General features: G+C 27.7%; 6 protein-coding genes across 6 annotated transcripts; 1 reads left to right on the top strand and 5 right to left on the bottom strand.

The window, feature by feature from the left end:
- Window positions 1–529: 529 nt before the first annotated feature.
- On the bottom strand, window positions 530–2,900 carry PPL_02063 (uncharacterized protein; the record flags this gene model as incomplete). Its single annotated transcript, XM_020573059.1, has 5 exons — window positions 530–621; window positions 743–804; window positions 1,438–1,536; window positions 2,180–2,217; window positions 2,589–2,900. The coding sequence occupies 5 exons, from the start codon at window positions 2,898–2,900 to the stop codon at window positions 530–532; spliced, it is 603 nt and encodes a 200-aa protein (XP_020437176.1).
- Window positions 2,901–3,117: 217 nt separating this feature from the next.
- On the bottom strand, window positions 3,118–4,169 carry PPL_02062 (uncharacterized protein; the record flags this gene model as incomplete). The annotated part of the gene is made up of 2 exons (XM_020573058.1): window positions 3,118–3,775; window positions 3,841–4,169. 2 exons carry the CDS (start codon window positions 4,167–4,169, stop codon window positions 3,118–3,120), a joined length of 987 nt encoding a protein of 328 aa, XP_020437175.1.
- A 467-nt stretch (window positions 4,170–4,636) lies between these two features.
- On the bottom strand, window positions 4,637–4,822 carry PPL_02061 (uncharacterized protein; the record flags this gene model as incomplete). Its single annotated transcript, XM_020573057.1, has 1 exon — window positions 4,637–4,822. The coding sequence occupies one exon, from the start codon at window positions 4,820–4,822 to the stop codon at window positions 4,637–4,639; it is 186 nt and encodes a 61-aa protein (XP_020437174.1).
- Window positions 4,823–5,179: 357 nt separating this feature from the next.
- PPL_02060 (uncharacterized protein) lies at window positions 5,180–7,899 on the bottom strand (the record flags this gene model as incomplete). Its single annotated transcript, XM_020573056.1, has 4 exons — window positions 5,180–5,194; window positions 5,668–6,187; window positions 6,272–6,782; window positions 7,626–7,899. The coding sequence occupies 4 exons, from the start codon at window positions 7,897–7,899 to the stop codon at window positions 5,180–5,182; spliced, it is 1,320 nt and encodes a 439-aa protein (XP_020437173.1).
- A 62-nt stretch (window positions 7,900–7,961) lies between these two features.
- Window positions 7,962–8,174, top strand: PPL_02059 (uncharacterized protein; the record flags this gene model as incomplete). The annotated part of the gene is made up of 1 exon (XM_020573055.1): window positions 7,962–8,174. The coding sequence occupies one exon, from the start codon at window positions 7,962–7,964 to the stop codon at window positions 8,172–8,174; it is 213 nt and encodes a 70-aa protein (XP_020437172.1).
- An 83-nt stretch (window positions 8,175–8,257) lies between these two features.
- Window positions 8,258–12,270, bottom strand: PPL_02058 (TLDc domain-containing protein; the record flags this gene model as incomplete). The annotated part of the gene is made up of 7 exons (XM_020573054.1): window positions 8,258–8,684; window positions 8,770–9,017; window positions 9,119–9,408; window positions 9,685–9,879; window positions 10,895–10,936; window positions 11,566–11,640; window positions 12,261–12,270. The coding sequence occupies 7 exons, from the start codon at window positions 12,268–12,270 to the stop codon at window positions 8,258–8,260; spliced, it is 1,287 nt and encodes a 428-aa protein (XP_020437171.1).
- Window positions 12,271–12,557: the final 287 nt, after the last annotated feature.

Raw genomic sequence — 12,557 nt, 5'->3', positions numbered from 1 at the left:
TGAAATAATGAAAAGATACTAAAATTATTATAAATAAATAAATATTAAGTTATTGATTAATTTTTGTTTGTGATATTTAATACAAAAAAAAACAAAGAATAATTTAAAAGTTATAATATAAAATTAAACATATATAAATATGATCTTCTAAAAATAATTTGTATTAAAAAAAAGAATAAATAGAACACACATTAATGAAAATCCACATCACAATTAAACCAGGCAGATATCAATATCATATCTACTTGTTTCCAGTAATAATGGGTGAAAGACAAACCCCGATGTAAAAAATTATTTTTATGATTTATTTTTGCAAAATTTTGAAAAAAAGGTGGATGGAAGGTGGTATGATTTTTAGTGAAAGGGTGTGGGGTTATAAGTAAAAATGATTGAAGATTTGAATGGAATCCAACTGCATTCCATGGTGTCAGAATGGTGAATTCAACTGATGAATCATATTTATAAAATGTGATGTTATTATTATTGTTATTTAAAATCATGAGCTACAAAAAATTTTAAAACTAACCTTTTATTCCAATTCTAAATTTGAATGGAAATCGATTTCGAAATTGAATATGAATGATTGTTTACAATAAACTAAAAGGTCAATCTTTTTAAAAACTATAAATTGTTTAAAAATAAAAAAAAAAATGTAAAAATAAATATCGAAAAAAAAAAAGGTAAAACTAAAACCTTGTTGGTTTTTGGTAAAAATATCATAATGAAATTTTTGACTTTTGACTTTCTTTTGCTGTATTCTTGTTGCTATTACCCCGAACGGTGATATATGATTGATAATCTTTTCTAGATATATGATGTCTGTTCTAACCCACTGAATAAAAATAAACAAAAATAAACAAACACACACACCAAACAACACACCTATAATATGATAAACGGTTGTTCTATTGTTGTTCGACATAATAGAACATGAATAACGAGCTAATAGCAAACATTAGCAACTGAACATAAAAGGTGACATAATCATTAAAAACATCACACACAACTTAAAAATAGTACTTTTACAAAAAATATAAATGTAATGCTTGTTTTAAAGAATTCTTATAATTTTACTTACTTTTTATTTTGTTTGTTTGTTGCTTTTACTGTTTTAAGTTTACTTTGATGAGTGAATGATTGCTTTTCGAAATATAAATAGTGTGAGTGAATGAATTCTTATATATTTAACAAAAATATTTATATAGAGAAGTAAATTATAGTTGTCCACTTTTCGATAATTGACAAACAAAGTTGTTGTTGACTGAAAGCAATCAAGGTATTAAACGGTTGGGCGTTCAGAGACCAAAGATTACAACAAGTTTTTGTTTTTATGATGCGTGATTAGAATTGAATAAAATCTATTAACTCACAACACACACACAGATGCCAACAACAAGAAAAAGTGGTTGCCTTTATCAATTAATTAATAAAGTTTACGTATATTTAGTGGAATTATCAATTAACTCTCTAAATAAAAAGACAGTACCTAACATGCATTGATCAGGGGTTAGTAGATCATTTATTCTCTTATTTTTGCTTTTGCAAAAAATTTAAAAAAAAAAAAAAAACAAATCAAAACAAAACAAAGAGGCGATCAAAGACAGTCCAAACTAAAATACATCATAATCCAAGCAACTCACCACCGCTCTCACACATTAAAATATCGAATTTATTTTGTGGATGCGGGATTTATAATTGAACAGAAGGTAGTTCCTCTCGAATTTATTTGAGGATTCTATTAATAAGCGAAAAAAATAAAAATAGTTTTATATTTTTAAAACTTTGGTGTTTGCTGTAACTCATTAAAAAAAACATTGGGTTATATTTTTGATTAATGATGAAAAATGTCATAATACATGATGATATTCCAAAAAAAGGAAAAAATCGATAAGAATCATGTTTTTGCAACAATGGTACTATTTTTTTTATGCAACAATGGTACTGAAAGTTCACCACTAATTTCGCAAAAAATGAACCTTTTTGTTTGGCGCCAAATACCTCTTCGTTGACCAGAAAAATAAACACATTTTTGTTGTTGGGCAGCAACAATGGTCTTAATTTATAACTTAAAATACTAGTATTACAAAAGTTTCAAATAAAATAATCTTTATAATTTAATCTATTCGTTTCGTTATATTTATTTAACAAGCACTACAAAATAATGATACATATGAATTACTTCAAATGAGTCATTGATGAAAAGCATTGGTCAATTATCTAATAGTAAATTGATTTTTTTTTTTTTTTTTTGGTGATTGTTTTTTGATTGATTGATTTGGAAGAATCATCTATGATGCATTTGTTGATCGATTGCTTTTCGCAAGAATTTCTTTAAATTTTGATTGTTTGAAAAGCAACCAAATAAACCAACAATGCAACCAACCAACACTTAGATGAGTAATAATGATGTCTTGCTTGAATCTATCAATGCTTGCCAATGATGTGAATCTGTTCTCTTGATTAACTCAAGTATTTTACCATGTAGTTTTGTCTTGTTTGAGTTTAATGTGCTTTTGATATCGAGTTTCTCTAGTAGTGTATCTATCTGTTGTTTTGCTTGGGTCACCTTTTCATTGGTATCCTTCTACTTTTTGATCGATCAATACACTAGATAGTTCAATGTATAGATCTTTCAACTCGAATACTTCTTTATATGCTCTGACATCATTATTTTGTTGTTGTATTTGCTGATTATTATTAAATGATAATGATCTTGGTAATTTCAACTCCCATATATCATTTCTTTGTCTTAACCAGATGTTTCTGGTGGTCAAACTATAGTTTTCATCTTCATAGTAAACATCTGTAAATGATTGTTCTCCAATAGTTTCAACTTTGTATTGTAATAGCTGATTCCTTATTCTATCATTGAACGGTATCTTAACTTCTATTTCAATCATTGTGTCACTACATATAATGATGGTTTATAAAAAAAAAACAAAGAAATGTGAAAAAAGAAAGAGAATCAAAAAAAAGTATTATAAAGTGTTAGGTCAGTCTTTTCATTTAAAAAAGTAGTGGTAGTTGTAACTAGGTATTATTATTTTTAATTAAAAACGATCATCAATCAATGACCAGTAAATATTTATTAAAATTACAATTTAAACTATTATGTTATTAATTAGGATTATTTTGATCACCGATGGCTGACTTGATTGTATTGATCAATAGATTTTCTAAATATCTCCAAGATTGATCATTATTATCCCATGGATTCATTGATCTTGTAAAGAGACCCTTGATCGTAGAAATATCGAATACCTCTTGCCAATTGCTATATTCGATACTTTTAGTCTTGACATCATTGAATAAGCTTTCAATTGGATTCAGTTCTGGTGAGTTAATTGGTAAGAATCTGATAGATATATTGGCAATACCCAGAGCAAAAAGAATATATTTCAAAGTTTCTTCACCACCATAAATTACATTGTGGTCCAACACCAAAATATCACCACCCACAAGATAACCTTTTTCAATGGATTCAAGTATGAACTCAAGTGTGTCGATTGGTTGATCTCTTTTGGATGATATGAATAGCTTTCCATTGTCTCTTAACATTGCACTAATAAAACTATCAGGAGTTGACAGTTGTTTGTTTAGTTCACTATCGTTGTTGTTATTATAATCACCCATAAATACCAAAGTGTTTGTATCTTGTTTATGAATCCAGTATAAATGACACATATACTCTTTTAAATTTTCAGGTGAATATTTTGGGTCATTCTCCATTGAAACCCATCCTTTTTTCAACTCAATCATTAATTTACTTAGATCACTATTTTTATTATTTTTTTTTTAGTAAGAATAAATATATATTTAAAATTTCTTAAATTTACATACGAAAGACTATTATCTAAATCTTTTTTATCTTTCGAAATGTTTGTGGTGTATAATTTTCTTTCTTCTGCTGAACTACCATTGACAGTATTATCTCTGATCATTGAACTTCTATCTAAGTTTAATTTTGATGAACTTACTCCATCATTTCTTTTGTTCTTGTGCTGACTATTATTCTGAAGCTTAGTTCGCAAATACTTGATTGTTTCTATTGATAGACTTTCTCTTTTCTTGACGATTGAACTCAATGCCGAATGAACTCTGTTTGAAAACCAATTCTTCTTTGGGCTGGCATTACCCTTTTTTTTAAGATTATTAATATTATTCATCATTTTATTTAAATTCTAATTGATATTATTTTTTAAATTAATTTACTTAATTCTATTTTTAAGTTGCATTTCAGACCTCTTAAACTGATTGAAAATCTTTTTCCATTTTTTTATTGGAAAAAAACATTCCATTATTCCTCATAACCTTACAATCGGGAATTAAAATTATTTAATTTTTTTAGTTTTAATCATTTTGACAAATGAATTTTACAGGAAGTTGTAAATGAACTTCACACTTATTCTTAATTAATTTGTCTGGAAATATGTTGATGAATATAATATCATATATTTTTAATTTATTTGAATAATATCTGATGATTGTATTTGTTTTGATCATTACTTAAGAGTTGTATGTATTCTACATTGCTGCTCTTCTATTTTCAAATATTATTAAAATATATAAATAATATTGATTAGGAAATAATTTAGAGATATAATACAAATACATTTATTTTTGATTGTTGTTATAATTATTGAAATAGAATTCTTGAAATAGCAGTATTTCTTCTTTGTATTTCAATTCGTTTCTTCTTTGGCGCACCTGGACATATTGGTTCTTTATGAGACTCTGTTGGTGGGGGTGGTGTCGATGATCGATCAAATAAACAATTATTGTTATTATTTGTTGATTGAATATCTGATGTTGATAGTGCCATTCTTGTTGTAATTTGTAAATATTTTGTTGTAATAAATGAATACAGTATTTATAAGAATATATGTATTTGTTGTTTTGTATTTAGAGATACTATCTATTGATTTCTGAACAAAAGTAATATAAATATATATATTTGTTGTTGTACAAATAACTATTTATTTGATGATGTTTGTTTGATTTTGAATTGAACTGAAGAATCAACAACTGACCTCTCATTTTATAGTTCCTCTTTAACTATCATTGATAACTTGTCAATCGATATTATTAATTATTTATTATTTTTTATTTTATTTTTTTTTTAATATTAATTTGTCAATCATAAAATTGAATTGAATATATCAATCAGATATTGCGGGGATTAATGAGTGAACTTCTGAATAATAATAAAAATATTTAAAAATTAATTTAATACTACATTGTCTTTCTATTGTTAGATGTGTGTTGTATATACTATTATAAATAATCAGATATATATGCTATTTCTCATATTCCACACTATTTTTATATACAACGACTATATTTTCATCTTTTATATTTCATCCTCTAGAATTTGAGTAATATAATTATATACTTTGATATCAACTATATCTAAACATGTTAATAACTTTATGATCTGTATGACCAATACGATATATTCTTCGAGAAACAGAAAAATTTTGAAAGCAATGATCACAAAAAAAAAAAAACTATTAAGATTTTTTTTAAATTTAAAAAAAATGTACATTTTTTTGAAGTTCAACTTGTTATGATAATTTTCGCACTCATTTTCAATTATTTATTTAAATTGAATTAACCTTTTTTTTTTTGATTATGAAACGAATATTAATTGTTTCACCAATTCATTACTTGCTTTATGATTGGAATTGCAATTGCTGCCATATGAGCATGAGCACTAACAGTAGGGTGTCCATCACAACCGAAATCAGAGGAGCTATCTTGAATGTTGGGCATGTCGATATAAGTTGCATTGAAGACATTGGCGACGTTCTCTGTGTAGGTACAGGTAACGGGATCACCAATCATAACACCACAAATGAAAAAGAGTTTCGGCTGTGAAGGATAATAGCCGGCGAGTATCACTTTGATAAATGAAATGAACGTTGACTCAAACTGTTGTTGTGTTGGATAAGGTGGATCGGTATAGTCGTTGGCACCCAAATTCACCACCAGAACATCCGGTACGAATTCAGTTGGATTCCAATAGCTAGAGTTGTCTGACAATGGCAAAATGAAAGGATATAGATCCGGTAGTGTTTCTGTAGAGGTCGGTGTCGAAGAACCATAGTTTTTAATAACACCTTTTCCTTGCCATGCCGCCATATTCATTTCACCCAACAATTCATTTGTAATGACTGCTGCGAATGACCTATTTAGTAATAATTTTGATTGTTAGTTGGTTATCCAATTGAAACAAACAAACAAACAACAACTAACTATAATTAATACTTACAAATCAACATTTTCAGTAGATTCTGTAAATGAACATGGTGATTTACCCATGTCACCATAACCAGTTGCAATACTGTCGCCAATGAATTCAAATTTACGAGTGGTAGGTGGATTGTAACGATTCAAAGAGTAAGTTGGATCGACTGAGAAACCATAGAATCTAACTTCACCAAACTCTGCTTCCGTACGCTTCGATATCGAGATAACATAGGTTTTGCTGCTATCTAGATTGTCGACCAATGCTATCTGTTGTTGCTGTGGTGGTGCTGCACTCACATTGAAAGGTCTGTAATACAAACTACCATCGATGTATATATCGAACCAATTGGGTAGCTGAGAGTTCAAAACTACACCGATCTGAGTAGTACCCGTTATATTGACTATTATCTGACAGCCACTCCACGAAAATCCATAGTACTGATCGGATTGACCTTTATCAAATCTTCCAACATAATGAACCAAACTGTCTGTTGGTGAAACAATTGTTGTTGTTGTTGCGGTGTCTGCTGATACTACTCCAAAAGCAATCAACGCAATTACAATATAAATAAATAATGATTTGTACATTCTTATAAATATATTAATAATATTTTCAATGTAATTACATTTCTATCAATTAACAGTTTCATCCGAAAGTTAAAGATTGTAAAGTCTGAAATCAAACAAATCTAAAAATCTTGATATTTTTTGTAAATTTTGTGACCTATACAAAAAGTTAAGATCTTTCGACAAACAAATATTAATATTATACTTACTTGTTTAATTGTTTGTTAATATTTATTTAAATCTGTCACAAAACACTCTGTGACAACAATTTACTCTCTATTTTTAATGAATAGTGAAATTCAAATAGTACATACCTTATAATCTTTTGTTTTACCTACACAGGGGATTAAGAAAAGATATTCTTATCGATTCAATATTGGAATATCAAGAACACATCAACAATCTCAAATCAGAGCTGTTCACAAATAATCCAATCGAACAATATCATCGTGGAACAGTCGAATACCGATTACCAACACTGATTATCTATCGATTGATTCGTAATATATGGTATGGAGATATCGTTTTGTATTATAATTGTAAGTGTAAATTATTGAATGATTTATTAAACGTTTTATTATATGTATGTATGTATGTTGGTATCTTTAAGATATTAAATCTTTTGATCTTAAAGTTTACTTGATTTAACTTTATTTTATTGAATGATGAAAGGTTAAGGTTGAAGAAATAAAATCATAATTATTCAACTCTATAATATTAAACATGTTTGTACAAAAAAAAAGTAGAACTTTAATATGCTTTTTTATTGTTTTTTTTTATGATAAAGTTTATTTTGAGATTCTATATACCAAAAGCGTTGAATCTTCTTGGTGGAGGTTTATAGGTGTAGGTGGTTCCGAAAAAGTCGGTAGCATTTGTTTGTTTGACTTTGTCGCTCTTTTTGAGGACGGGCGACCACACCTCTAGATCGATGAGTTTAAAGTCGGAGCTGTGCGCGAGGATATCATTGTTGAATGTTTCGCATCGGTTGGAACTACCATAGAACAACTCCTCGTCAATCCACAGTCCAACACCCTTACCACCACTGCCCAGCGAAATGAACGACTCTTTCGTTGACAACATGAAATCATCGTTGATACGTGTCCACGGATACTTCTTGCGGTCTGGCTTGATCTTGAAGAGGAATGTCTCACCACTTCCATAGTGAATGGTTTTCTTCTGCATTCCAAGGATCCGAAGTGAATGCACCGAATATATGTCCACGATCGTCTCTTGCCACCATTATACAAGGTGAGCGATCACGCAGTCTCGAGAAAAATGTCTTTATACTGATACCATTCTTTAGTGTGCTGTATGCCAATTCTAAAATATCATCGTTATGTCTCAATGGTAAATGACTTTGTATCTGTGTTTAGTTATTGTTATGTAGTTATTTTAATATGATCGTTATTAGTAAAGTGAATTGATTAGATAATTAATGTTATATAACATTATTACATACCCATAACATATCATCGTTTGTTAATATATCGGAATTTACTTTAAAGTTGATTTTAGTGGGATGATGTGTTGGTTGGTCATCTAGTTTAGTTTGATAGCTGTTTGCTGTCAGGTGAATGTCTTCTTCTTCTTCGATGTAGGTGTCTTGTTCATTAGAACTACCGACCTCGTTGAAATTCTCGATTTCATCGACCAACAAGAATTCACTGTCACTCAAATTCGAAGTCGATAGCTTTGACTTGTTCTGATCGTTATTACCACCACCAGTTCCCACACTACCACTATTACCATTGAAATTGATCACACCATTACTACTACCATGATGTTGTGATTCCATCACAACTTGATCTACTATATCTTGACTTTCTGTTATAACTCTAATAATATTATTTGTAATCTCTGCAATCCTAAAATAAATAAACAAATAAATAAAATAAAAATGATTATTAATAATCAATCAATAAATTATAATATTATTATATTTATACATACTCTGATTTAAGGAAACAAAATAAATAAGAAGATTTGATATCAGGTGTTTTGCCTTGAGATGAAAGTATAACCGATTGATGGTGTTTTACACATTTCAATTCGGATTGCTTACACTCATAAATGGAAATGGTGTCGATCGAAAAACTGTAGTTATCTTTGTTCTTTTTTAAAATTTTCAGATTTAAATCTTTTACACACTTTTGAATAAACGATAGTCTTTGTAATGTTAAATATATTTCACCTTCAATCTAATTATTATTTAATTTATAGAGAGAGAGAGAGAGAGAGAGAGATACAAGTTAGTTTTATATTATGATTTTTATAATAACTATATATTTATATAACTTACTAATAAATCACCAGTTTTATAATATACATTTGGTATTGTTATTTTCTCAGAGGTGTTGAGATGAGCCTCTAGTTTCTGTTGTATCAGTGAATCTCTAACCATAGAGTTTACTGTTGCTACGATCTTGAGAACTCGCTCTTTTTGGATATCGGGTGTGTCGTTGGGTGAGAATGTCATGAGTGTCCATGATGTTGTCGGTGGTATTGGTGTTGTGTAGGTTGGTGTTGTAGAGGTCGACGATGACGACGATGTCGATGAGGTTGTTGTAGTGGTTGTCGCCGCCACACCACCTTTTCTAAAGGAAATCTTCATAGAGTATTGACCTGGCGATGTTCTCAGATTGCTCAGTAGAACACCGTCGTTGTCGGTCGAGTTGACCAGCGGTGACTTCATCGACGACGAACTGCTGTGCAAGTAACCGGTTTGAACCGATGAGATGTCGTGCAGTTTCGAACGCCCGAGAATCTCGAGATGCTGGCTGTTGTCATCCAAAAGCGGAAACAAAAAGATTTCGCGGTCCGTCAGCAGCAGTGCCACCAGTGTTGAGCTGTACGTTCGTATCTTACTCTTGGCATGACTGATAGTGCTGTTATTCTGCAGCAGCAGCAACGGGAATCCCGTTACAAAACTCTGATCTCTTGGAAGCAACTCTTGACATTTGGCCAAATCCGCTTCTCCCAATACACCTATCATTCTACTATCGAGTCGATGTAGAATCTCAGTATTGGGCTCTTGTGTAGTCGTTAAATTATAATAGTCCTCTATTTTTTTGTGTATTCAGAATATTTATATTTCGATTTCGACAAAATATAAATATTAAAGTAGAATCATACAAAAATAAAGTGTTATGATTTATGAATAATAGTAATAATTAATGATATAATAAAAATAAAGCTTAATTAGTTATGTAAATATATATATGTAATGTAATGTAATATATATATATATCTAAATAAATTAAAAACACACAACTAATATAATCTAATAATTAAACTTTCTATAATTTATGAATTGTTTTTTTTTAAAAAAAAAAAAAAAAAAGATATGAATGAATAATTTGATTTTAATGTTGTTTTTAATGATTTATCATAAAATTTAATAGTATTGATTGATCGGTAAACTATTAGACTTTATTATCTATTAAAGTTTAAATGATAGCTATAAAAATATGGTCAAAATGATTGAATGATTGTTGTGATTTAGAAGACTGCTGTTTTTGTTTTTGTTTTGATTTTTTTTTGTTTTTGGCAATAAAACAATAAAGCAAAGATGATCTAAAAAAGTTGGATTGAGCAAAATTTTTATTATTTTATGATATTTTTTTATTTTGATATTATTATTTATACATCTGGTGATGAAATGAAATAGAGTGAATGAATAAATTATGATGTCTTTCTTTGTCTTGCTATTGTAATTTTGAGACTATGTATAGGTGTGTTGTCTATGTGTTAGTGTGTGTAAGTATAGGGTTGTGTGTTATTAACATTCGCGAAAATGCAATGCAAAGGTGGTATCTTATTTTCTTTTCAATTATTTTATTCTATTTTATCTTAATATTATTGATATATAGTTACAAAGTTGATTAACAAAAATCATAAAAAACAAAATATGATATTAAAATTAAGATTGATTTTACTTTATTAAGTAATTATTTTACTGTTTTGATTTTTTTAAATCCTGTATTATATAGAGTTTCCAGTGATTTCAATCTTATTTTCTCGAGAATCTTCAAACTTTTAGTTATATAATATTGTGGTGAGATTTGTATCTAAAAACTAAATAAAATTGCAATTTTATCTTCAAAATAACCAGGACAAACTTTGTTAAAAAAAAAAAAAAAGCAAATATAATTTTTCGTACTTTTTAAATATAAAATTTTTTCCTTTTTATTATTTTTTTTGGATTTAGAATTATTATTATTATTTATTATCTTTGAAGTTTTTCTTTTAATAATTGGTATTTTCATAAATGTATATTTTTTTAATAAATTAATTATTCTATAATATTTTATTTTACTACTAAATCTAGATCTTTTTTCAAAAAAAATAAATTAATGATTTATTATTTTTTGATTGATAAAAATTTTGAATTGGTTGGTGTACAATGAAATGAAACAATCAATTTCAAAGACATAAATATTAATTAAAAAAATTAAATAAAATCAAAAATTAAAAAAAAATTAAAAAAACAACAAAAAGAATAAATTTTTTTGTATTCTTTTTTGTTTTTTTTTTTGTTGTTGTTGACCCAATTTATTAGATTAAAGATCGGTGCATTTGTGATGCTTCGCTATGTGTTTGGTCAATTATGTCATTTTAAAAGTAAACATAGCGACTATTCTCGAGAGAAGAGCAGGTTGTTTTTAAGAATCTTTCAAAAAAAAAAAATAAAAAAATAGTGTCATATGAACTTTTGAGTGGTCAACATTGTGGTTAGCAATTTTATACTTTCATATTTTTTGACCTTTTTTTCAGTTGAATGATTAGGTTTTGGTGTCATGCATTTCATGATGAGTTCACCAACTAAATAGTAAGACAAAATCGATATATTTCATTCACCGGAATGTTGCTAAATGGTTAGAACAATTTAATTAGAAATACAATATAATATAATAAAAATTTGATTAAAACTATCTATTTTTGTTAAAATAATAAATTATTTTGTATAAAAATGAAAACCTCTTCTAAAAATTGAAAAAAACAAATAGTAGAAATAACAGCAGTTATAGATAAATATCTTGAGTTCAAGAAATGAAGATGTAAACTCTATCAAGAGTCATCTTTGGAATTTTGTGACTCAAGTATACCTATACCATTTAATACCGCAAAAATCTGAGAAACAGGACAGAGGTATCAAATCATCAGACATATATTCATTTATTTGTTTTAGAAATATATTGGAGTATAAATCTTAGAAAATGATTAGTATTTATAAAAAAATTGAAACATTTAAAAAAAAAATAAAAAAAATAACAAACAAAAATTAATTTTGGTTCAATATTTCTGAATGAATAAAATACTTTTTCTTTTATAGATTTAAATTTATTTTCTTAAAAATCAATAAATATGATTAAGACAAACCTAGTTGATGATTATTTGATACAAATTGTTTCATAAAGATTTATAGGGTTTATGGCAATAACCAGAAGTCATTTCATATCATCATTATTTAAGAGCTCTATTGAGTTTAGAATGAATGGCATCTAGTATATATATTTATCTCATGAATCCCCAAGAATTTTAAAAAGCATTCAGGTCCTAACTGGTTTGTTTATATATCAAATTTAGTTAAGAATTCATTTTAAGTAAAAAATATGTGTTTTAGTATATATAAGTTAAAATTCACTGTAAAATATTATCCTTTAAAATCAATGCTAATTTATTTTAGTAATACTTTTCAGTAGTAAATACTAGTCTTTATTTAAAGAAACAAAAAATAA

This window comes from Heterostelium album (assembly GCF_000004825.1).
Source record: "Heterostelium album PN500 unplaced genomic scaffold PPL_scaffold2, whole genome shotgun sequence".
Lineage (NCBI taxonomy): Eukaryota > Evosea > Eumycetozoa > Acytosteliales > Acytosteliaceae > Heterostelium > Heterostelium album.
The sequence above is the reverse complement of the archived record's forward strand: the minus strand, read 5'-3'. Positions and strand labels throughout refer to the sequence as shown.